This window comes from Anolis carolinensis, chromosome 2, assembly GCF_035594765.1.
Source record: "Anolis carolinensis isolate JA03-04 chromosome 2, rAnoCar3.1.pri, whole genome shotgun sequence".
Taxonomy (NCBI): domain Eukaryota; kingdom Metazoa; phylum Chordata; class Lepidosauria; order Squamata; family Dactyloidae; genus Anolis; species Anolis carolinensis.
The window spans coordinates 81,422,268-81,447,541 of record NC_085842.1 but is presented as its reverse complement, the minus strand read 5'-3'; the positions used below and the strand labels follow the sequence as shown (position 1 = coordinate 81,447,541).

Genomic DNA, 25,274 nt, shown 5'->3' with positions numbered 1-25,274 from the left:
AAGTGGGAGAACTTGTACAATTGGTATCTAACTAAATATTTTCCCCCCACTGTAACTTCTTTTGTTCCTCTGGATGATAGATTTTAGAAATGAGATGGATGTGATGAATGATAAATGCAGCTATATCCATTTCTGTCCTTAGACTCACCAGGGAAAACTGCACATCTGCCCACATATACTGGAGAAGACAAAGACTCATCCCCCCACCTTCTGAATTATTCCTTTTCTGATAATAATTGGAAAAGAGAGAAAGTCAGCAAAACCTTTCTAATCTACTTGGAGGAGGGGCACAAGATGGGAATCCCCCCCTTTCAAATTTTGTTCCAGGGTTTCATATCCCCATACTGGTGTTAAGATCATTTACAAAAAGGAATATTGGGAAAATCTTACTGAGTAAAACTGAGTAAGTAAAAATATGGGAAACCCATTTTGTGTGAATTGCTTTTTCACACTGTGTTCTCACATTCTGTTAGTAGTCTTGTTTGAGCTCGGTTGATTTAGGGAAAGTGTAACATGAGTTTATTCCCCTACAGTGAGGATGGCTTCCTGATAAAAGATAAGATCTTCCCTCTGCGAGAGCAGTAACAACATATTTTGATAAACTAACCCAATATTCACAGTTACCTGCACACATAGCTTATAATATTCTGCCTAACCGGTAGTTGTCTTTATGGTTGAACCTATTCACTTGCAAAAGTTTAGTTAGCTTGCTGTGTTTTTGATACGATACAGAAACTAGAATTTCCAATCTTTGGGTGTAATTATTGTTACCCCAAAGATGATTCACTGTATTGAGCACTGGGACAATTACCCAGAAATATTGTAGTTGAGAATCCACAGCTGATATATAAAATGGTTCTATGGCTTCTGTCTTCTTGTGCCCACTACAAAGCATATCCAGCTAATTTGACTAGAAGCTCAGATTGGGCCCCAGTTTAAGTTCTAGTTACTACCTATAAAGGTGTTTATAAATAAAACATTTTTTGTTGAACCAACCTGCATTCCTTGGACTCTGCCCCTCTTGGCACAAGCCCTCTCCAGCTTTCTGAGATACTAAAAGGCTCTGGTTCATTACTCTGTTTTATAATCTTCATTGAATATTGTCATAAAATAGGAATGGGAAAACACACTTACTTGACAGTATAAAAAAACCTCATAGGATTAGGCTTTCGCTCAAGCTGATTGCTTGCTGTATTTAAGGAGTACACTGCATTCAGATCTGTTCAAATGTCTGTCTTTATATTGACAGTGGTAATACTGTTGATGACATGTTCTTGGTGTGACTGTGTACATTACAGTTGCTTTTTCCCAAAATGGAATAAACAGAATGTTAAAAATAAAAGTATTGCGTGGATTTAAAAACATGCTTGCCATGAAGAAAGCTTTATCTTTAAGTATAGCAGATCTTGGAAACTTGTGGCCCTTTCTAGACCTTAGTAGATGCCATTGCTATTGGCCCTGATCATAGATAAGCCATGATGGAATGGTAATTCAACAATGATGGGAAGGCCATGGTTCCCCTGGCTTTCACAAATCCACTCACTATGGCTTACTTCCATTCAAGTTTTGAAGTCAGACACAGTGTTCTGACTTGCGTTATTGTCAGAAAACATGACCAGGGAAGAAGGAGTAGTAATTACAACCTTTGCTTGGCCAACAAGCACAACCAAAATAGGAAAATGTAGCTTACCTATTTTCAGAAGCACACTAAAACTGCTTCTGAATGATACAGGATAGAATTGTTAGAGATCACCATGCTTATGACGCTGATGTTTATACAATAGCTTTCCTTTTTTTTGCAATGAATACAAAGGGATCTCTTAACACCAATGGTGAAAAATGAATTTCCTTTTCATTTACAGGCAATGATTAGCGTTTTCTTTGTGTTTTACTCTGTTTCCCATGTAGATTCTGTCAGGGTATTCCACTTATTTTGGAGTACAGTGTTCCCTCACTTACTGCAGGGGTTAGGTTCCAGGACCATCCACAATAAGTGAAAATCCGCGAAGTAGTGACGCTATATATTTATACATTATTTTAGTAGTTATACACTATTTTAAGTCTTTATCACCTAATCGTGTGTTGCTAAATAGCCTCCTTCTCCCATTGGCACTTGGGCTCCTTTTTCCCCTTCAGCTTCGCCTTCCTCCTTTCCTTAGGCTGTAAATTGCAATTTTTTATGATTTATAATATTCTTTTAAAGTTTATTGAAAAACCGCAAAACAGCGAATCCGCAAAAAGTGAACCACAAAGTAGTTAGGGAACACTGTTTTCCAAATAAAAATCATGGAATTCTAATATTCTGGAAATGTTCCTTTCTTTGTAATATTGAAGCACTTTCAAGACATGTAAAATGCAATCTTTGTGTGTATTTTCCTGTAATAATATGTTTTTTAAAAATAACAGGGCATGGCAGTCTAGACATATTGTAATTAATGGAGGTAATCTCTTCATTTGAAACAAGTTGTACCTCCATTGATTAGGTAGTAACAGCATGCTTTTAGTGTTGAATAGGGGCAGGTTGTAATAACCTAGTCATAAAGCCAGAGAGACGGGTGTTAGCTTTGTATATTATGTAACTCTCCTTGATGGATGTTTCTGAACTGGGTCAGACTTGTGTGAGAAATGAGGACAGGCTAATGTCTGTAATTCTTACCTGCCTGTGGTGCAGTATTAATGTTGTATATCTAAAGTTTGCCAAGCTGGCTGGAAGCCCTCTAGAGAAGCACTACTTATGTAACTGAAAAGAGGGCAGCTACTAGGATTGGGATGGGCGTGCAGAGTGAGTTGATTTATTGTTTCATCCAGTTTCTTGAAAGGGTTATTTAATCTTTTCAGGAAGAGAGTTTTTATTTAACCCTTTGACTACTGAGTTGTGAGAGTTTACCAAGCTAACTGGAGAGTGACACAGTAAGCAATACTTCAGTATAAGTTGATATAAGTTGAGTATGAATTCCATTATAATCTGTAAAATCTATTTGTACCTACCAATGATGGACCAAGACCACACTTGGCACACAGAGCCCCATAACCAATAGAACATATTGGACAACTTTGGGGAAAAGGGAGTTATAGTTCACCTGCATCCAGAGAAACAGTGACCCCCACCGACAATAGACCAGGACCTCATAACATACTGCAGGGTGTTTTTGGGAATGGGCCTTTATTTTGGGAGTTGTAGTTCACCTGCATCCAAAGACCACTAAACCTACCCAATGACGGATCTGGACCAAACTTGGCACACAGACTGAACATTGCCTGCTGTGGATACTGACAGATGTTTTGGGGCAATTGCCTTGGGACTCTGGGAGTTGTAGTAGTTCACTCCCATCCAGAGAGCACTACAGCCAGGCGATGACCAGCCAATGACAGATCTGGGCCACACTTGGTACACAGGCCAAAAATAGCCAACTTTTCATACTGGCAGGGTTTGGGGGGGTGGATTGACCTATGATTCTGGGAATTCACCCACTCCAAACAGAATACATACCGTAACATTGAAAGACAAATAAAACCATTCTCAAATGACCCGGGCACCGCCGGGCCTTCAAGCTAGTTTTAAAAAAAGGTTGAGAAAAATAAACATCAAAATTTAGCATCGGTTTTTTTTTGTGACAGGCTCCCTTGATTCTTCCTTGGTCTCCCTTTTTTACCTTCTGTATTTCTTGTTACTTCTTTTTCACTCTTTCTGTACCTGCTCTGATTCTGGCCTGCATCAATAGGGGTATAGCATCTAGATCCAGGGAAGTCATGCTCCCCCTCTATTCTGCCTTGGTCAGACCACACCTGGAATACTGTGTCCAATTTTGGGCACCGCAGTTGAAGGGAGATGTTGACAAGCTGGAAAGCGTCCAGAGGAGGGCGACTAAAATGATTAAGGGTCCGGAGAACAAGCCCTATGAGGAGCAGCTTAAAGAGCTGGGCATGTTTAGCCTGCAGAAGAGAAGGCTGAGAGGAGACATGATAGCCATGTACAAATACGTGAAGGGAAGTCATAGGGAGGAGGGAGCAAGCTTGTTTTCTGCTGCCCTGGAGACTAAGACGTGGAACAGCATCAAACTACAGGAAAGGAGATTCCACCTGAACATTGGGAAGAACTTCCTCACTGTGAGAGTGGTTCAGCAGTGGAACTCTCTGCCCCGGAGTGTGGTGGAGGCTCCTTCTTTGGACGCTTTTAAGCAGAGGCTGGATGGCCATCTGTCGGGGGTGCTTTGAATGAGATTTTCCTGCTTCTTGCAGGGGATTGGACTGGGGTCCATGAGGTCTCTTCCAACTCTATGATTCTATTATTTTAAGTACATGTGGTTATATACCACTGAATAGAAGCTTTTACATAAATGAGTTTTTGGCTCTTCTCTGAAAGATCATAATTTTACAAAAGACTATGATTTTCAAATGGTTGTGAATTCCATTTTTCTCCAAAAGGTTATGAAAATTCTGGTTTTCCAAAAGGTTGCAATCTCTAAAAAGGTTGTGCTTTTTTTTCCAAAACCATGGAAACGGACACGGAACAATGGCTTCAAACTACAAGAAAGGAGATTCCACCTGAACATCAGGAAGAACTTCCTCACTGTGAGAGCTGTTCGACAGTGGAACTCTCTCCCCCGGGCTGTGGTGGAGGCTCCTTCTTTGGAGGCTTTTAAGCAGAGGCTGGATGGCCCTCTGTCGGGGGTGCTATGAATGCGATTTCCTGCTTCTTAGCGGGGGGTTGGACTGGATGGCTCATGAGGTCTCTTCCAACTCTACTATTCTATGATTCTATGAATGGGAAATCTCATAGGCTGGATAAAATACAAGGAATCAGTATATGTTTGTAGACTTGCAGACTTGCACTTTCTACTTCTTATATGCTATTGTTAGCAGTTGATCTTTGAAAAATTCTTTGAATTCATTGATCTCAAAGATTAATTAAACTGTTAAGAAGAAAGAAATAACAGTGGAAACTATTGATTTTTTAAAAAAACTATTAGTTTATTGTTGTTTGCAGGATCAAAATCTTCACAGAAGTGTTGACACCATGCCACTGGAAAGAATGCAAGCTGCATAGTCTAGGACAGTGATGGCCAACCTATGATACGCGTGTCAGCACTGACACGCCTAGCCATTTTTGCTGACACGCTGCTGCCTGCAGATTGATTGGATGACTATGTCTTTTGTAGCCAAATTTGGTGTGATTTGGTCCAGTGGTTTTCTTGTTTACTCCATGGGAATTATGCACATTACATTTTTATATATATTATATCATTCTATTATTATTCTATTATTATTGTAGTATATTATCATATTATTACCATTATATTATTATTATATTATTCATTATTCATGACTACATTGAAACCAGAATAGAGAGAAATCAGCGTGGAAACTGCAAGAGGTACCATAGATTGTTGTACATGGAAATAATTGTAGTAAATAGTTTTTGATTTATTAAATATAGTTACGTATATATTACAATTATACATTTTTGTTATTTAAACTATACATATTGCGAAATTATTGTTTTTTTTCTCAAAGTGACACACCACCCAAGTCATGCTAGGTTTTTTGGTGAATTTTGACACACCAAGTGCAAAAGGTTGCCCATCATTGGTCTAGGATGAAAAGCAGTGGTGAGGGATGATGGGTACTGCAATCCAATGATGTCTAGTGGGTCCACATTATTCTCACCTCTGACTCACACAAAAGGGACCAAGAGCTGTAGGCATCTTGACTCCTGCTGACATCACTTTTGATTTGTACCTAGTAGTTCTTGTGCTTGTACAAAATCTGGAGAAAACAAATCATGAACTGGAAAGATGTTATCTTGTGCAAATTTGGATGAGTGACAAAACATGTGTAGACTCAGTATAGATCTCGACATTGTAGGTAGCATACTGCATTAGGGTCTATATTGCTCTTTAGTTAAAATTGATGATGTATTAACCCATGATTTAAATAACAAAAAGTTTATAAAAAAGAAACAGCTCATAGTGGACTCAGTCCCTGAAAGACAGCTCTTTTATCAGTAATAATACCATCAGAGCCCACAGTGTACTTTTATATTGTAGATAGGGTTCTCTTTTTCTATTTTTGTAGCACGGACAAGACTGGCATGTGCTCTTTGTGATCTGAAGAACCATTTGGCAGCTATGCAGTATAAAGTTTTGGAATAAATCTTTGGAAACATTGTCACTTCCTCAGCTTTAGAAAGTTGAACATTTCCTAAATGAAGTTTTTGGTGGAGTTTGTGATAATCCTTAAGATACAGACATACCTTGTTAACAAAGCCCCTGATCAAGAAGCTGTTTTTCACAAAGTCTTTTTATGCTCTCCCAACCACCATGCTTTCTCTGTGTCCGCAGTCTACCTGGAAGTTTATTTAGCAGAATCAGCTTTGGGAGTATAATGAAGGAGGGCTGGAGAAACAGTCTTTCAATAGCATGTTGGCATATTTCAGCACCATGTCAGCAGTTAACAATATAATAAAGCTTGAGATGGGAAAGAATAGTATTTTACTGTCAGCTCACCACAGCCGCTCCTGAATGAACACACGAGACTCTCTGTGTTATCACCAGAAACTTTTACTGTAGGAAACATGAACATCAAAAAAGCCAAGAATGGGAGGCTCCGGCCAACCATCCTTTATATACCCTCCCCCTCATTTGAAAAGTCTCTTCCCGCTCAGCAAAACCCCGCGCAAATTCCCCGCCAAGTCCAGCAGCCGTTTCTTCTCCGAGCCCTGAGCCGCAGGTGTCTTATCAATGTCAGTGACCCTGAAACTCAGAGCCACATCCAGGCTCTAGTAGCAGGGTTCTGACATGGCGTCCTCCTCCCCTTCGTCCTGGAAGGAAAAGATTAAACACAACTATTGTTCTCCGCTGTCCAGAGTTCCTTTATACTTTTTTAACAGGCTGCAATGGAATACCGGGTGTACCTTTCCTAGGTCCTTGGGTAGCCTCAGCTCATAGGTCACTTCGTTTATTCTTTTTGCTACCCTGAACGGCCCTATATAGCGTGGAGCCAATTTTTTAGATGGGAACCCCAATTTCAGGTTTTTTGTGCTCAGCCAAACCAGATCCCCTTCGCCCAATTTGTCCCCCTCTCGGCGCCTACGATCGGCAAAGAGCTTGTACTTCTTTTGTGTTTCCCGCAATGCCTCCACCACGGTCTGCCACCCTTGCTTAATTTTGGCCGGCCATTCCTCGTCGGTCTGGCCCTCTCCTTCCTTCCACTCGGGTAGCCTGGGGAAAGGTGCCACCTCCTGTCCGTATACTATTTCGAATGGGGCACGACCTGTGGCCGAATGTACGGCCCCGTTAAAAGCCATCTCAGCAAACGGTAGAAGGTCCGCCCAATCATCCTGTCTATAATTGGTGTACATCCTCAAGAATTGGCACAGTGTTTGTTGGGTGCGTTCGACTCCCCCGTTGGTTGCGGGATGAAAAGCCGAGCTCAGGTTCCTTTCTGCTCCTAACAGCTGTAAGAATTTTCCCCAAAATTTTGCAGTAAACTGGACTCCCCGGTCGCTAATTATTTTGTCGGGACACCCATGTAGGCGATATACATGCTTCACATACAAATCAGCAAGTTTTTCAGCTGAGGGGAGTTTTGGCAGGGCCACAAAGTGTGCCTGTTTTGAGAATAGGTCCAATATTGTCCAAATGTATCTGTGGCCTCTGCTGGGGGGTAGTTCGCCTACAAAATCCATGGCCACGCATTCCCATGGCCTCATGGGCTCCACCACCTTCTGCAATAGCCCCTGGGGCTTCCCCGGTGGTGTTTTTCCCTCTGCACATAATTCACACTGCGTGACGTACCCCCTGGCGTCTTTCCTCATTCCGGGCCACCAGCATTGTTTGGCCAACAGTTTAATAGTCCTGGTGGGGCCTAGATGACCCGCACCCTTGTTATCGTGGCACTTCCTTAACATTTCTCGTCTTAAACATTCAGGAATATACAATTTCTTATTTACAAACACCAAATCCCCACACAATTCTCCCTTTTCTTTGTTAGTTTGTAACCATTTGTCCATTCCATACGCTCGCTTCAACTCTTCCTCCCATATTTCTCCTCCCCCCGTGGAAATGGCAGTACGTTTGTTTTCTTTGGCCGCTTGTGCTCGAGTTAGTACTGCCAGGCCCCACTGCTTATCTAGGAACAGGCTCCCTTCAGATTCCTGAATTCCTCCCCCGTGCTGAGGCATCCGAGAGAGAGCGTCAGCGAGTATGTTATGTTTCCCCTGGAAGAATCTGAGTCTGAAATCAAAACGGCTGAAATATTGGGCCCATCTAATTTGCTTCGCTGATAGTTTACGAGGGGATCTTAGATACTGTAAATTTCTATGATCAGTCCACACCTCAAACGGTGTTCCACTTCCTTCCAGAAAGTGTCTCCAGCACTCTAGTGCTTTTAGAATCGCTAAGGCTTCTCTCTCCCAAATCGGCCAGTTTTTTTCTGTATCGCTAAACTTTTTTGACAGATAGCCACATGGCTTCAGGTTCCCCCCCTCGTCTTTCTGCAGCAGAACTGCCCCATATGCCCGGTCTGACGCATCGCAATGTAGTACAAAGGCTTTAGACATATCAGGGTGCTGTAGGACAGGTTCCTCAGTAAAACGCTTTTTAAGGGCTTCGAAAGCTTCCTGGCATTCTATTGTCCATGTCAGTTTGGCCCCTGGGGCCTTCACTTTGGCTGTTTCTCCCCTGCCTTTAGTTTTTAACAAATCCGTTAATGGCAAAGTGAGGCGCGCAAAGTCCTTGATAAATGTTCTATAGAAGTTTGCGAACCCTAGGAAGGATTGCAGCTGCTTCCGTGTTTTGGGGGCTTCCCACCCCCTCACGTCTTCCACCTTCGCAGGGTCCATCGCCACTCCCTGGGAGGAAATCCTATACCCCAGAAAGTCTATCTGGTCTTTATTGAACTCGCACTTGGCAAGCTTCGCATACAGTTTCGCTTCCCTCAACTTTTGTAGGACTTCCCTGACTAGTTCTACGTGTTGCTCCTTAGTTCGAGACATTATCAATATGTCATCTAAAAAAATAAAGACTCCCTTGTACAACAATGGATGCAACACTTCGTTGATTAATTGCATGAACGCGGCCCCTCCCCCGCACAAACCGAAGGGGAGCACACGATAATTGAATAATCCGAATGCGCAGGAGAAGGCCGTCTTCCACCTGTCCTCTGGTTTGATCTGCAATTTATGGTAGGCCTCAATTAAGTCCAATTTAGTGAATATCTGTCCTTCCGATAACTGGGCGATCAAGTCCTTCACTAAGGGTAGGGGGTATTTATTTACAGTACTGATTGCATTTAGGCCCCTGTAGTCAATGCAGAGCCTCAGCGTTTGGTCCTTTTTCCGCCTGAACAACACAGGCGCCCCTAGAGGGGAATTTGAAGGCTCTATGAAACCCCTCGCTAGGTTTTTATCAATGTACTTTCTCAGTTCCTCCTTTTCCCTAGCTGACATCGGGTATATTTTTGCCTTGGGAAGCTCTGCTCCTGGGACTAGCTCTATTTTCACTTCAACTCTCCGCTTCGGTGGGAAATTGTCTGCTTCCTTCTCATCAAACACGTCCACAAAATCCCGATACTCTGGGGGTAATTTATCTGCCAGTTCTGCTATTCTGATAGAGTCTTCCTCCCCCCTTTTCCCTGGCTCCCTCTCAACTTCCTGGCTCCCTTCTTCCAAATTCATCCTGAAGATCATGCTCTTATCCTCCCAGTTGATTTGCGGGTTGGCCTGCCCCAGCCACGGCATGCCTAGTATAACATTATAGCTGGCTATTTGTGATATCACAAATGACACCTTTCCTTCCCAACTCCCTATCTTACACTTTACATCTTCGGCACTGTACTTAGCTAACGATCCCGATGCTGTGGATCCGTCCAACTGCGAAAAAGCTATTGGGGATTCTAGGTTCGTTCTTTCGCATCCCAATCCCTCGGCTAATTCAGGGGAGATGATGTTCCTGGAACATCCACAATCCACAAATGCTTTGCAGGTTGCTTGTTTGCTGCCATTTTCAAGCTGAATGGGGACCACTATCATAGCTTTGTCCTGACTTACCAACCCCCCCGAGTGGTGCCTCATCGGTGGTTCTTCCTTGGCGCGTTTTCCTGCCACGGCTCTGGGTTTGGGCTGGCCTCCGCCTTCCCCTTTTCTCTGCCAGCACTCGGCAGCCCTGTGGCCCAACCGGCCGCACACGAAGCAGCCACTCCTGCTGGCGCTCACGTTCCCTGTCGGCTCCGTTCTCCTCCCGGCTGGGGTTGATCCCTCCTTCCGGCTCCCCTCTTTCATCTGCGGCCGCTGCTGTAGCCCTCCTCGGTGCCTCCTCGCCTGGGCCAGCGATGTCTCGACGCGCCCCGCCAGCTGAATCCATCCGCGCAGTGTGTCAGGCTCATCACGATGCACCGCCCAGGAGAGGATCTCCCGCCTGAGACCCTCTTTGAAGAGTTCTATCTTTGTTACTGCAGACCATTCCGGCACCTTTTCGGCGAGGCATTGGAACTCCTCCGCATACTCAGATACCGACCTCTGCCCCTGGGAGACGGTCTTCAACTTCTCCCTCGCCCGGATCTGCTCCAGTGGATCTCGGAAACGGGTCTCCAGGGCCCCCATAAAGCGTCGGAGTGACCCCAGACATGGGTCGCGCCGCGCGTGCAGCTGAACGTACCAGCTGGCCGCTCCCCTCTTCAACACTGCACCAATGGCCCGTATCCGGCTGGATTCCGTTCTAAAAGTGTGAGCATTGTCCTCCATATAGCCCCTCACCGTGGTCAGGAAAAAATCAAGTTCAGAGGACTCTCCCCCAAACTCGATCCTTAGTTCCTCTCGTCTCGGTAGGGGTCCCTGTGGTGGCAATCCCCAATTCTCCGCCCGTCGCAAGCCCCCTTGCGGACCAGTGGGCCCCGCTGCTGCTTCTCTTGGCCCTGTGCCACGCCCGGCATTCGCCAGGGGCACCAGGGTCTCAGCTGGGAGCGTAGCTGGGATTCTCGGAGGTTTTTCCCCTTCGTCGTCACTCTCCTCCACCCGCGTCAGGCTTGTTTGGGTCTTGGGCCGGGCGCCGGGCTCCTTTCGCATTTCCCTTCCCTTCGGTGCTGGGAGGTCTGCAAAGCCCTGGCTGCTTCCCACACTCACGTCCCACATTGAGCCAGCCCGAAGTTCCCTTCCTCTCTCTGGCTCCGCCAAAAACGCCAGGCGCTCCATCGCCCTCGACATCACTGCCAGGGTGGTCTCCATCGCCGACATCCTCTCCTCCAGAAACACCATCCTTTGTGGGCCTGGGGAAGGTGAACCTTCCTCTCCTCCGGTGCTGTCTCCCCGCACCACTCCACGCCTCTGGGTTACCCCATTTGGCTGGGCATAAGCGGTGGATGACGCCAGGGCCGCCAGCTGGTGGAACTCAGCGTCCGGCTCGGGAGTGGCCCTTTCCGACCTTCCTCCTCCTGCGCCCAAGAGCTCTTCATCCTCCACTTGCATGTTACACCTCACCGCTACAGCGGGATGGTGTCCGTATTCTTGGCTTAGTGTCAGCTCACCACAGCCGCTCCTGAATGAACACACGAGACTCTCTGTGTTATCACCAGAAACTTTTACTGTAGGAAACATGAACATCAAAAAAGCCAAGAATGGGAGGCTCCGGCCAACCATCCTTTATATACCCTCCCCCTCATTTGAAAAGTCTCTTCCCGCTCAGCAAAACCCCGCGCAAATTCCCCGCCAAGTCCAGCAGCCGTTTCTTCTCCGAGCCCTGAGCCGCAGGTGTCTTATCAATGTCAGTGACCCTGAAACTCAGAGCCACATCCAGGCTCTAGTAGCAGGGTTCTGACCTCCTACCGCATGTGAATGTGTCTCCCTACAACAGCCAAGGTCAACAGCAATTGTTTCCAGAATCACTTACTGATCATGTGTGAACAGCAAGGCAGAGGGAAAAGCAGATATGCCTGCCTAATCAATTAAGTTTTACTCCCAAAATGGAAATTATAAGAAAAGTGGAGGCTGGTGAAAGAAAGGAAAATCATCCCTGGAAGAAGCTTCCAAGTGCTTTTAAGAAGAAACAGCTTGCTTGCTTTTTCTCATTCAGGACTCTCCTGACCTGGTGATTTTCCTCCATGTTGTTAGTTTTTGATAAAAAACGTTTGAAGAAAAATGTTGAACTGCCCTTGATCTTTGTGGTAGAGGAGCCTATCCATGTTCTTTCTGTGCTTTTCCTGCCTCTGGTGGCAAAGTTTCTGTTAAAGAAGCAATACTGAGGTGTGCATTTACATTGCTAACTACATAAATATAAATAACATTCAAGTTATTCAGGGCTTTGCAGTAGGCTTCTGTCATGGCTGGATGCATGCTATGGTAAATTATATCTTTATCCCATTAAAGATGCAGTCAGGTAGTGTGTGAGATAAATATTTAAATGTTGACAAAAGGGTTTATGGGTATTCATTCACTGCATTTCTACTGCATTTGGTAGTTGTTATATACCTTCAAGCTGTTTCTGAATAAAGGTGAAACTATCACCTTTAAAAAAAATCGGTACAGAGAGGGTTTGCTCTTGCTTTCTGTTGAGGCTGAGAGGGAGTGACTTGTACACTAGATTTCTATGGCTGAGTGGAGATTTAAACCCTGGTTTCCAGAGTCATAGTGCTCAAACTGATACACAACTCTGTCTATATATTACAAAATATTAATCACTCTATGCTTTGTTGCTGTATGCCCTCAAGTTTTCTTCTATTTTAAGGCAACCCCATATTGGATGATTTAATTTAAGTGAGCATGGCTTTGTATCAGTTTCATGTTTGATTCCATCATGGAAGTGCATAAATGTTTAGATTGCTCTTGGATTCTGGTTGTACTGTTACATTGTCAGCTTTTATTTCCAAAAGGCAATTAAAGTAAAATCGAATTTCTTCTTAATTCTTTTAAATCAATATGGTTACCACTTTTTAAAGACATCTTGTGCTCCTAAAAAATCCTAGTTAGCAGCTATGAGAGCTGAGCACAGTTTTTACTTGATTTTTAATCTCCCCCAATTGCATTTTCATGTATTGCAGGGCTGCCTTAACATAGATCATGAGCAGGTAATGCACAAGGAGTGCCACTGGGAATCATGTCGGACGAGTCAATCTCAGGGAGTGATCCGGATGTTGACCCGGACTTGGAGCAGGAGGATATGGAAGAGGAAGAGGAGGAGGAAGAGGAGGAGGAAGCAATGGAAGAGGACAATGATGGTGACGACGAGGAAGACTTGCTGGATGAGAATGGTGAGTAGCAAATCAGGGAATCAATACTTTACTTGTATGAGCTTCCTTGAACTGTTAAATCTGGTGAATGAATTCTTTGATTTTATGCAGAGACAGATTTGTTCACTCTGAAATTTGTATTTGTACTGGTTTTGGAACATTTTAGTCAGTAAATTATATAATGGGAAAGCACAACACTGGATTGGTGCTTGCACTACTGTAGCTAAAATAATATTTTAGCTTTGATAAGTAGGACAGAGCTGTAGAGCTCTGGATCTGCTAGGAAAGTTCCAAGTCTGACAATGGTATTTGAAAGAAGTTTGTGCTTATGAGGGTACCAGTTACATTATACTATGCACTGTGAACACCTTTTCTGTGAACACCATTATTTTGTGTTTTTTGGTCAAATATTTTTTAATTTGTGGGCATATACCACATATGGTAAAAGGAGCCAACTATTGGATCAACAAATATTATTTCTCCTAGACTGGATTTTAGCTAGTTGTTCTGGCATCATATACCAATGATGCATTATCTTATAAAAATTCTCATTGAGGCCATAGTTGTGAATGAATTTTATCCCTCTTTTCCACATGTATTCCCATATACTCATTTTAGTATTATGTCCAGTGTTTTGTGCTCATTTAGTCATGTGATCTTTTACTTGATCTTCTTCTGTGTGGTTTTTTTTTAGTAATACTTTGTAGATTCTAGCAATCAGTTTGTCTTTTCTTTGCAGTTGTACATATAGTTCTGTATCTGCTTCTTGAATACCCACCTTGTGATCATCTTGTCATCTCTGTTGAATTTGAAAACTTTGGAACCAGGAGATCAGTGCCCATTGCTTTGGAGTTTCAATAGGGATTTTAGTAGTTTCTTATTATTGCCTGTTTTCAGTAGGTTTTTATATGTCAGCCAGGATGTATTTTTGTATTGTGATTTATGAAATGCTTTCTGTAGTGATGTCCAATTTGGGATTTTCAAAATATATTTGGATCTTTGTTTAATCTATATTCTAAAAAGAATATTTCTTATTTTATTAGTTTCCTTTTTTTCTGTCTACTAAATAGGTGTACCACCCAAATTTCAGATCATATCCTTCCAGCATTAGTTGTTTTTTTTCTTTTCTAAGGTGATCTACTCTTTAACCCAACATAGTGCTGCTGCTTCATAATATAGATTCAAATTTAAGAGCCAATCCCCCCTCTCTTTTGTGCCCTGTAGATACTTTAATTTTATTTGTGTTTTTTCCCCATTCCAGATAAACTTTAAGTTGTCCTTGTTCCAATTTTTAAGGTAGTTGTCATTTAGTAATATTGATACATTTTCAAATAAATATATAATTTTGGGGAGGACATTTATTTTTTATTGACGCTATATGGCCCAGTGGTGATAGTTCTTGTTTTGACCACTTGGCCAGATCAGACCTTATAATGGCCACATTTTCTCATAATTATTTTATACCAGGTCACAGTTGTCCATCATTAGTTAGATCACTAAACATTTTACTAACTTTACAGAGTTTTTATATGTAATTCATTGATTTTTTATAATCCTGAGCCATTTTAAGAAATAAAGAAATAAAGAAATGATAAATATTCAACAAACCCTTTAGTCCCAAATCAAAGGACTAAAAGACTTGAAGAAGGGCAGTATGAGATGAGAAAAGAAATAAACGAATGTTGAACATGGTTTCGGATATAAAAGAAAAACAAGAACTGCGAGAGATTAAGGGGGAACAGCTGGAGATAAATCTAAAAGAGATTCACGATTAATTAGACCCACATACAAAGAATTGAGTTTGCACAAAAAGAAGAGGAATTCCCAAGAGATTATGGAAATTGAACGCCTGATAATAGGAATAACATGAGAGATACTTGGCAAATCAGAAGCTGCTGAACATGATCAAACTTTCAGGATTAATTCCAATTATGAATAAAAAAAACTCTCAAGAGATATTATCATAACCTTTGTTAGATAAAAGGTTCAGGAAACTATCTACCAAGCACACTAGAATTTCCCCATACTAATTGATGGAAACACCGTAATTGTTATCAGGGAATACCTCATTTATATAATTGGGAGGAGAAAAGATTATTTCAAGAAATTAAATATTAGATATTGAAGGGAATTCCCAGGGGAACTAATGTTATGCAAAGGTAAGAAACACTGGATAACTTCGATATGCAAAGCCAAGGTGTTCTTTGCAAAATACAGAAGGGAGCTAGATTCAGACGATTCAGAAGGTGTTATGGTTGAGCCTCATGGCTCTACTACTGGGAGACGTGGGCGTAAGACTCCTCGAGAGTCAGATACTCTCGAGGAGCGAGAAAGGAAGCGGCTGCGAGATATCTTTGCAGAACCATCTGACGAGGATTCTTTTGAGGGGTTTACTGAGAGAATGGAGGAAGAGATGGTTAGCTCGGAAGAGGATGACATGGAATGGACTCGTGTGAGGGAGGATTTGGGTGCCACTGGCAATGATAGTATGGAAGGTGATTGGGGACCTTCAGGATTAGACCCGTGGACAAGCTGGAGGGATGGGACGGGATCCACAGCTGGGGATGCTGTGGGGCGTAGTCAAAGGTGTTTCAGTTCTGATGAGGAAAGTGATGAGGAAACGCCCGGACTGAGGAGAACAGCTGATAGCGATGAGGACTTGTAACTGGCATAAAATGGGGTTTGGGAGCAATAGCAAATTGTGTTGGGCAAGGTAATCTGGACGAACGCTTGGGATCTGTGTGGGAAGTTTTCCTGAAGACGGGTGTGATTCGTTTGCTGACTACGTAAGTTATCCTGGACATTGGGCTCAGACGGCGGGAGGTATTGTGTGGGCTTTTGTTGTGCAACCTCTGCTTAATCTTAATAGCTTTGACCTTCCGTCGTCTTCTTGACGGACGCCATCTGCTTACTCTGGACTTACGGACTGACTGACTACGGCCTCGGATTCTCCTACCTGTGTCTATTGTTGGAACTGGTGAACTACAAACATCTGTATCTGCCTTACGACCTTCGGAACGGATTGGGACTTCGCTGACTGCATCTGCCCTCGTCTGCTGTGTTTGTATCTGGAAATTGCCTGCTGTGTGGAGGAGTAACCTCTAAGTTACTCAAACATAGCTCTTGGCAGCAGAGAAGCATCTGCTGCCAATTATTTGCATTCCTTTGAACTTTTTGTTCACCAGCTTCTGTTTGTTTATTCCCAGGCTGAAGCAAGCTGTTTTGATTTAACCCGGATTAAACTCCGGTTTAATCCGGTTTATCTTTTGAACGTTTTTCTTGTCTCTTTTTACTTTTAAGGCCAGTGTTTGCCTAGCCCTTGTCTTTTACGGACATTTTTGGTTCTGTAACTCCAATAAACTTTGTTATATTTTATCTTGTGGCGTTCTGTCTTTGACAGATTGCCCAACGCCCATAAAAAAGTTTTTCTGTAGTAGTTAATTACGTCAAGAAGACGATGGAGGAGTTAAAGGCTCGTTTTGATCAATTACAGGCTGCTTTTTACGCTGCGCAAGCAGCACAGCCAGCTAAAGGACATGTTATGACTCCCGAACGCTTTGATGGGTCTAGGAGCAAACTGCCAACTTTTTTGGCACAAATTGAACTTTATTTTTCCCAGCTTCGTGCACAAGCTTTTCCTACGGACACTAGCAAGGTGGCATTTATTTTGAGTTTGTTGACTGGTCCCGCAGGACAATGAGCCACTAATTTGATTTTGGGAAATGACCCAGTCAAGGACAATTTGAGTGATTTCAAAAAATTACTAACTGACACTTTTGGGGATCCCCTCCGTACGGAGAATGCTAGTTGGGCTCTGTACCGGTTGAAACAGGGAAAGGGGACTGTTTTGGATTATTTAAATAAGTTTAACTCGTACCGTCATCAGTTAGACTGGGGGGAAAATGCATTTATGCTTTTGTTTACTGCTGGTTTAAATGATTACCTCCAGGACGAATTGGCACGCTTAGAGCCGGCAGAAAATTGGGATGCCTTAATATCTAAAGTGTTACGTTTGGACGCCCGGTTCGAGTCCCGTAAACAGTCTAGAGCAATGTGTGCGCCACCTATGTTTGAATCTAGGGCACCTGTGACAAAGGGGGACGAACCTATGGAACTCGGGGTGTTTAAAAAACTGTCTATAGCAGAAAAGAACCGTAGGAGACAACTGGGGTTGTGTTTGTATTGTGGAAATGCTGGGCATTTCGCCAGAAATTGTAATGTAAAACCTTCCCAGCTTTCGGGAAAAGGCCAGCCCTAGTGCGACGTGAGTCCAACGCATTAGGGCTTTTAAAGCAGTCAACTGAGGGGAAGAAACATGTCTTTGTACCCATTTCGTTATCTGTTGGGGGAAAAGAACTTGCTTCTACTCTGGCACTGCTGGACTCAGGGGCTACGGTCTCATATGTGGATATTGGATTTGCTAGGAAGCATGGCATTCCTGTAGTGCGTAAAGCATGCGACGTATGGGTGGAAGGAGCGGATGGGAGACCATTGGAGACTGGGGTGGTTAACCATGAGACCTCAGAAATAATGTGGGAAGTACAGGGAGTAACGGGAACGTTTGTTTGGGATATTACGAGATTACCAAGATACGATGTGATCCTGGGAATGGATTGGCTAGCCTTAGTAAATCCTCAAGTGGACTGGGTGACGCGTAAGCTAACTTTTAGGAGGCAGGAATGTTTTACTCTAAACCCTACTCAGCCTGATATGGAGGGAGTGCCTGTTGAATATGGGGAATTCTCAGACGTATTCTGTAAGAAGGAAGCGGATAAGTTACCACCGCATAGACCATACGATTGCGCCATTAGACTAGCGGAAGGTGCAAAATTGCCAGCAGGAAGGTTGTACGCCTTAACAGTACCAGAAAGGCAAGCTTTGAGAGAGTTCCTCGATGAGAACTTAGCTAAGGGGTTTATTCGCCCATCTAGCTCTCCAACTGCTGCTCCTGTGTTCTTTGTTGCCAAAAAGACAGGAGACCTCAGGTTGGTTTGTGATTACCGGGTTCTTAACAAACACACCATTCGAGATAGGTACCCGCTACCTTTAATCTCGGAATTACTATCGAGGGTGCAAGGGGCTAAGGTCTTTACCAAGCTTGACCTGCGGGGGGCGTATAACTTGATTAGAATACGGGAAGGTGATGAATGGAAGACGGCATTTAACACGTGTTTCGGATGCCACGAGTTCCGTGTAATGCCTTTCGGACTTTGCAATGCGCCTGCGGTCTTCCAAAGGTTCATAAACGATGTATTTAGAGACTTAATTGACCAATTTGTGGTGATTTATTTGGATGATATCTTAATTTTTTCTAAGGATGAAAGAGAACATCGTCAGCATGTTAAGCAGGTACTACATCGTCTGCGGGCTAATGGGCTTTTTGCTAAGGCTTCTAAATGCGTTTTTCATGTACCTGAAGTTGAGTTCCTAGGTCATGTAGTTTCAGGAAGGGAACTCAAAATGGATCCACATAAAGTTGACGCAGTCAACTCATGGCAAGAGCTCAAGACTAAGAAAGATGTTCAGAGGTTCTTAGGATTCGCTAATTACTACCGGGAGTTTATCCCAAACTTTGCCAAACTCACGGTACCTTTAACGCAGCTCCTGCGTAAGAAACAGCCATTTGTGTGGGGGCGGGAAGCTCACGATGCGTTTTTACAATTAAAGTCTAGCTTTCAGGCAGACAACATACTAATACATCCAGATGTGGACAAACCGTTCGTAGTAGAAGCAGACGCTTCTAGCTATGCGTTGGGGGCTGTATTGTCTCAAAGGGATTCATCAGGGACTTTGCGTCCCTGTGGATTTTACTCTCGGCAACTAACACCATTTGAGCAAAACTATACCATATGGGAGAAAGAATTATTGGCAATCAAGGTGGCGTTTGAGGTGTGGCGGCACTGGCTAGAGGGGGCGCGGCATCAAATCGTGGTCAGGTCTGATCACAAGAATTTGGAACATTTGCAAACGGCCAAGAAATTAAACCAACGCCAAATCCGATGGGCTTTGTTTTTCTCCAGGTTTAATTTCAAAGTTCAATTCGTGGAAGGGAAGGCAAATTTGCGGGCCGATGCATTGTCTCGCAAGCCTGAGTTTAAGACTAATGAGCAGGTAGTGTGCCAGACCATTTTGCCTACTGCCTCTTTATGTGTTGTGGAAAATGAGATCGGGTTACATGATCAAATCATAGAGGCTCAGAAAGAAGATGTTTGGACTCAAGAGCAACTCATGCTGTTGTCAGCAGGGAATCGTACAATACTGCCTCACTTGCAAGATCAGAATGGAGTATTGGTACGCAGGGGACAGGTCTATGTACCGGTGGGGGCACTCAGGTTGGAGGTTATTAGAGCCCATCATGACGAACCCATGGCTGGGCATTTTGGCAGATTTAAGACCGTACAGCTCATCACCAGGAACTACTGGTGGCCAAAGATGCGGCAAGACATTCTTCGCTTTTGTGATAGCTGCGCTGTTTGCCAGCAGAGTAAGACGCCTGTTGGGCGCCCTAGAGGGTTGTTGTCGTCTTTGCCTGTTCCTGAGAGACCATGGCAAATTATTTCCATGGATTTCATTTCTGATTTGCCTAAGTCTGGGGGTTACACATGTATTTGGGTGGTGGTGGATTTATTTTCTAAACTGGCTCATTTTATTCCTTGTTCGACCATTCCGGCGGCCCCTACATTGGCTTTATTGTTTACCAAACACATTTATCGTTTGCACGGAGCTCCTGAGGTGATTATTTCTGATAGGGCTCCACAATTTGTGTCACGTTTTTGGAGACGCTTCCATGAGTGTTTAGGTACTAAATTGAATGTCTCCTCAGCGTTTCATTCACAAACGGATGGTCAATCGGAAAGGGTTAATGGGTTGTTGGAGCAATATTTACGTTGTTTTTGTTTGGATCAACCCACTGCTTGGGTAAAGTGGCTACCGGTGGCTGAGTTCGCCTATAACAACGCTGTGCACACGTCTAGTCAGCAAACTCCATTTGAACTGACTTATGGTTTTCATCCGCGGGGAGGTGTGGCGCCGTCAACCAATGTGGTTTCCTCTGACCCGGTGTACCGTTCCTCTGAAATGGCTGCGTTGCATGATGTTGCCCGTCGTTTACTATTGGAAGCCAAGGCAACGCAAAAGACTCAGGCCGACCGTCATAGGCAGGCAGGGGAAGAGTTGGAAGAAGGGGATTTAGTGTGGTTGTCTTCTAAGTACATTAAACAGGCTGGGGGAAAGTTTGCGCCACGGTATTTGGGACCCTTTCCTATTGTTAAAAAGATTTCTTCCGTAGCATTTCGTTTGCGTTTACCTTCTACTTTTAAAATCCATCCAGTTTTCCACCGTTCTCTGTTAAAGTTAGATACCTCCGGACGTCGTGGTGCTGTAGCTGAAGACATCACTGCCGTCTCTCCGCCTTTGGAGGAGGAGGCCTTTGTGAGAGGGGATAGTGTTATGGTTGAGCCTCATGGCTCTACTACTGGGCGTAAGACTCCTCGAGAGTCAGATACTCTTGAGGAGCGAGAAAGGAAGCGGCTGCGAGATATCTTTGCAGAACCATCTGACGAGGATTCTTTTGAGGGGTTTACTGAGAGAATGGAGGAAGAGATGGTTAGCTCGGAAGAGGATGACATGGAATGGACTCGTGTGAGGGAGGATTTGGGTGCCACTGGCAATGATAGTATGGAAGGCGATTGGGGACCTTCAGGATTAGACCCGTGGACAAGCTGGAGGGATGGGACGGGATCCACAGCTGGGGATGCTGTGGGGCGTAGTCAAAGGTGTTTCAGTTCTGATGAGGAAAGTGATGAGGAAACGCCCGGACTGAGGAGAACAGCTGATAGCGATGAGGACTTGTAACTGGCATAAAATGGGGTTTGGGAGCAATAGCAAATTGCGTTGGGCAAGGTAATCTGGACGAACGCTTGGGATCTGTGTGGGAAGTTTTCCTGAAGACAGGTGTGATTTGTTTGCTGACTACGTAAGTTATCCTGGACATTGGGCTCAGACAGCGGGAGGTATTGTGTGGGCTTTTGTTGTGCAACCTCTGCTTAATCTTAATAGCTTTGACCTTCCGTTGTCTTCTTGACGGACGCCGTCTGCTTACTCTGGACTTACGGACTGACTGACTACGGCCTCGGATTCTCCTACCTGTGTCTATTGTTGGAACTGGTGAACTACAAACATCTGTATCTGCCTTACGACCTTCGGAACGGATTGGGACTTCGCTGACTGCATCTGCCCTCGTCTGCTGTGTTTGTATCTGGAAATTGCCTGCTGTGTGGAGGAGTAACCTCTAAGTTACTCAAACATAGCTCTTGGCAGCAGAGAAGCATCTGCTGCCAATTATTTGCATTCCTTTGAACTTTTTGTTCACCAGCTTCTGTTTGTTTATTCCCAGGCTGAAGCAAGCTGTTTTGATTTAACCCGGATTAAACTCCGGTTTAATCCGGTTTATCTTTTGAACGTTTTTCTTGTCTCTTTTTACTTTTAAGGCCAGTGTTTGCCTAGCCCTTGTCTTTTACGGACATTTTTGGTTCTGTAACTCCAATAAACTTTGTTATATTTTATCTTGTGGCGTTCTGTCTTTGACAGAAGGTGATAGAAGTCATCAACAATATGATGAATCCGATGGCAATGCAGCCTCCAGCAAAATGAAGGCTTCATATAAACAACCTTGTAAGAAGAATCCAACAAAGAAATTTGCTCTTATGGCACCCACAAAAGATAACAGCCACGATGAAGAACTGGAACGAGGAGCCTTGGCAGGCTCAAGTACTGCCTCATTAAAATGATGGTATTATCATTGAACGTCAATGGCATGAATTCCATCAACAAAAGAAAAAGAGTATTTCTGTAACCTAAAAATATGAAGCAGGTATCGTGTCATTGAAGAAGACCCACATCTATAAGAAGGACCACAAGTACTTAATTCAAAAGAAACAAAAATTGGAAATTATAGCTTCTGGTATGTAAAAGAAGAAGGGAGTGGCCCTGTTCATTAAAGAAAATTTCCTACCACAACAGAGAAAAGACAAGGATGGTCGCTACCAATTAGTTACAATAAAAATTGCAAATTTTAAAATCTTAACTGAAAATCTTTGTGCCCCTAGCAGTGCCAAAGGGAATTTTCTTTCCAAAAATTACACAAAGAACTTGCCTCAATGGATTATACTGACATAGTCCTTCTTGCAGATTTTAATGCTGTACTAAACAACAAACCGGATAGGAAAATTATCAAGGGAGGATTACAGCAAAACGGTGAATTGCCATCTAGTTTTTGGACAACGGTAAAAAATACACACTTAAAGATATATGGAGGTTTCAAAATCCAAATGATAAGGATTACACATTTTATTCTAAACATCACCAGTCCTATTCCATAATAGACATGATCTGGGCCCCCAGCAAAATTTACAACTAGATTAAAAACTACAATCCATCCAGCACTCACCTCAGATCACATCCCAATATCTGTGGAAATAAAATTAATACCAAGAAAATTTAGATGGAGACTAAATGAAAATATATTAAAACTAGAAAACATTGTAGAAAAATGTAAAGACGAGATTAGTGAATTTTAAAAAAAACTAATCTGATTCTGGGAATGTTCCTAAGAACTATTTGGGACACTATTAAGGTCTATATGAGGGGTATTTTCATCCAAAAAAAAATTGTGAACTTAAAAAGAAGCAGCATCAAACAAATGAAATTCTGGACAAAATTAAAGATAAAGAAAACCAAATTAGAGTTTCTAGCAAGGTATTTAGGGAGTGGAATTCTGCAGTTTTGAATGCAAATAGGGGAAATACCAGCATTGATTGTGTGTGTGTGTCTGTGTTTGTGTGTGTGTGTGTTAAATTAAACTATTTATGCACTGTCTTGTAAAACAAGCTCTCAGGGCAACTGAGAACTAAAAAGGAAGAGTACAAAAAATAAATCAGTGGAATAAAGCTAGCTCCTCTGTGCTAGCCACTTGTTCTCTGATTTCAGACTATCTTATCAGAGTAGCAAACTGTTTTCCTATAGCTGCATCTGCTTCCAACAAATCCTACTCTAGCCATCGATGTCTTCTTTTATTACCAAAGAAAACGTCTTTCTCTCCCTATCGGTTCTAGGTGCAGCTGGAACTACTTATTTCATCTCTTAGCATCAACAGATGGAGTCAGTGGCACAAATGTAAACCCCTGGTACTGCCATCTATGACAAATATCTCAGTTAAAGTTTTTCATTGCATAGGTGGTATCTTATGTGATCTTTTGGTTCTGCATGGTTATATTGGCTTACCTTGAAAGCAGGTAATGGTTATCTTCGGCCACTGTCTAAGTGAAATATCTTTTTCCTGATTAACTGCATGTTAGGATTTGGATATCTTGTTAAATTGCAGTTAATCTGAAATGGACATAAAGATTCATAAAACAGATAGATCACATGAGCATGGTTTCATGTGACTTGTCCTTTTTGTGGTCATTGCAGAGTACAAGCATAGCCACAGTAAGTACATAAAATCTAGGAACTCATTTGTAGATACCTCATACCATTTATTTAAATATCAAAGACATTTTTTCTAAGTACAGTAGAGTCTCACTTATCCAAGCCTCGCTTATCCAAGCCTCTGGATTATCCAAGCCATTTTTGTAGTCAATATTTTCAATATATCGTGATATTTTGGTGCTAAATTTGTAAATACAGTAATTAAAAATTGTTGTATAACATGATGTTTTGGTGCTTAATTTGTAAAATCATAACTTAATTTGATGTTTAATAGGCTTTTCCTTAATCCCTCCTTATTATCCAAAATATTCGCTTATCCAAGCTTCTGCCAGCCCGTTTAGCTTGGATAAGTGAGACTCTACTGTATATGAATCTAGTAGAGTATATTTATAGTAAATTAATATTTTCTTTTTACAAAAAATACAGAATAAAGTGATAGGAATGAAAATGTAATTGTTAGTTACAGCTAAGTAAGTCATTTGAATAATTTGCTAAATTTGCTAAGTCAGTGGTGTCATAAATACCATATAGACAACTTTAGGTGGGGGCATCAAGTGGATTTAGGCCAGTGGTTTTTGTTGCTGGTGCCTGTGTTCAATGTTAATCCCTATTCAAAGAGACCCACTGAAATAAACCTGGCATATGTAAGTGGTGGCAGACCTGTCCTTTTTATTTCAGTGGGTCTGCTCTACTTGGGACTAACATTGGATTTAGCCTAATAACCTCTCACTGGTGATACGTAGCAAAAAGAAAATATGGATCACTACGTTTCTAGCATTATGAAATTAGCATTGATCCCTCTTTTCTAAATGCTGTTTTCCTACCTAGAAGGACTGTTGGTGTGCAAAAAACCCACATACATGAGTTTTTGTTTGGAAGCATGCCCGCTGAACAGAACACCAACTCATGCAGGATCGATAAATGTACATACCATAGATTGTTTTAATGGTAGTAACAAGGAATTCCTGATAGGATTCACAGTTTGTCTGTTCATGCTGGTTTGTGATGGCAACTACTGTACAGTATATAATAATTGTTCATTTTTTTTGTTCAACAATAAATGTGAATTCTTCTTCATGGAAAAATAAGACATCCCCTGAAAATAAGACCTAGCACATCTTTGGGAGCAACAATTAATTTAAGGCACTGTGTATATACAGGGCTTTTGCATTTTGGTTAAACCTCAATCCATTTCTGCTGGCTGAATTTCGGAAGACCTCCGGATCCGTTATTTTGTGTGCCTCCTGAAAATGTACGGGTAGCCGAATAGCTGTTTTTGGTCTGCAGGCAAAAAATGAGGCTATATCTGACCCATTGGTGGCAAGGGGGGCGGGTGGTTCCCGGGCTTCCCTTTCCATCATTTTCTTTTTAGAAATAAAATCTTCTTTAAGAAATTCCCCAAAAGGTATCCCCCTGCTGCCCCCCCCCCCCGGTAACTTCTCTAGGAGCAGCAATAGGACACCATTCCTCCCTGCCAAGTGACAAAGATGCACCTCCTCATCACACAGCCCAGTGCCCCACTGTTACACTTTCTTCTTTACTAATAAAAAAACAACAGCAAGCAACTT

At 42.8% G+C, this 25,274-nt stretch overlaps 1 protein-coding gene across 3 annotated transcripts in view; it reads left to right on the top strand.

Annotated features, from left to right (window-relative positions):
• rad54l2 (RAD54 like 2) overlaps window positions 1–25,274 on the top strand; it is a 122,578-nt gene that overhangs the window by 25,284 nt on the left and 72,020 nt on the right. For all 3 annotated transcript variants that reach the window (XM_003217632.4, XM_008105082.3, XM_062970069.1), the window contains exon 2: window positions 13,030–13,239. In XM_003217632.4, the coding sequence (XP_003217680.2) occupies window positions 13,086–13,239 (154 nt within the window). In that variant the 5' untranslated portion in view covers window positions 13,030–13,085. The remainder of the gene's footprint in view (window positions 1–13,029; window positions 13,240–25,274) is intronic.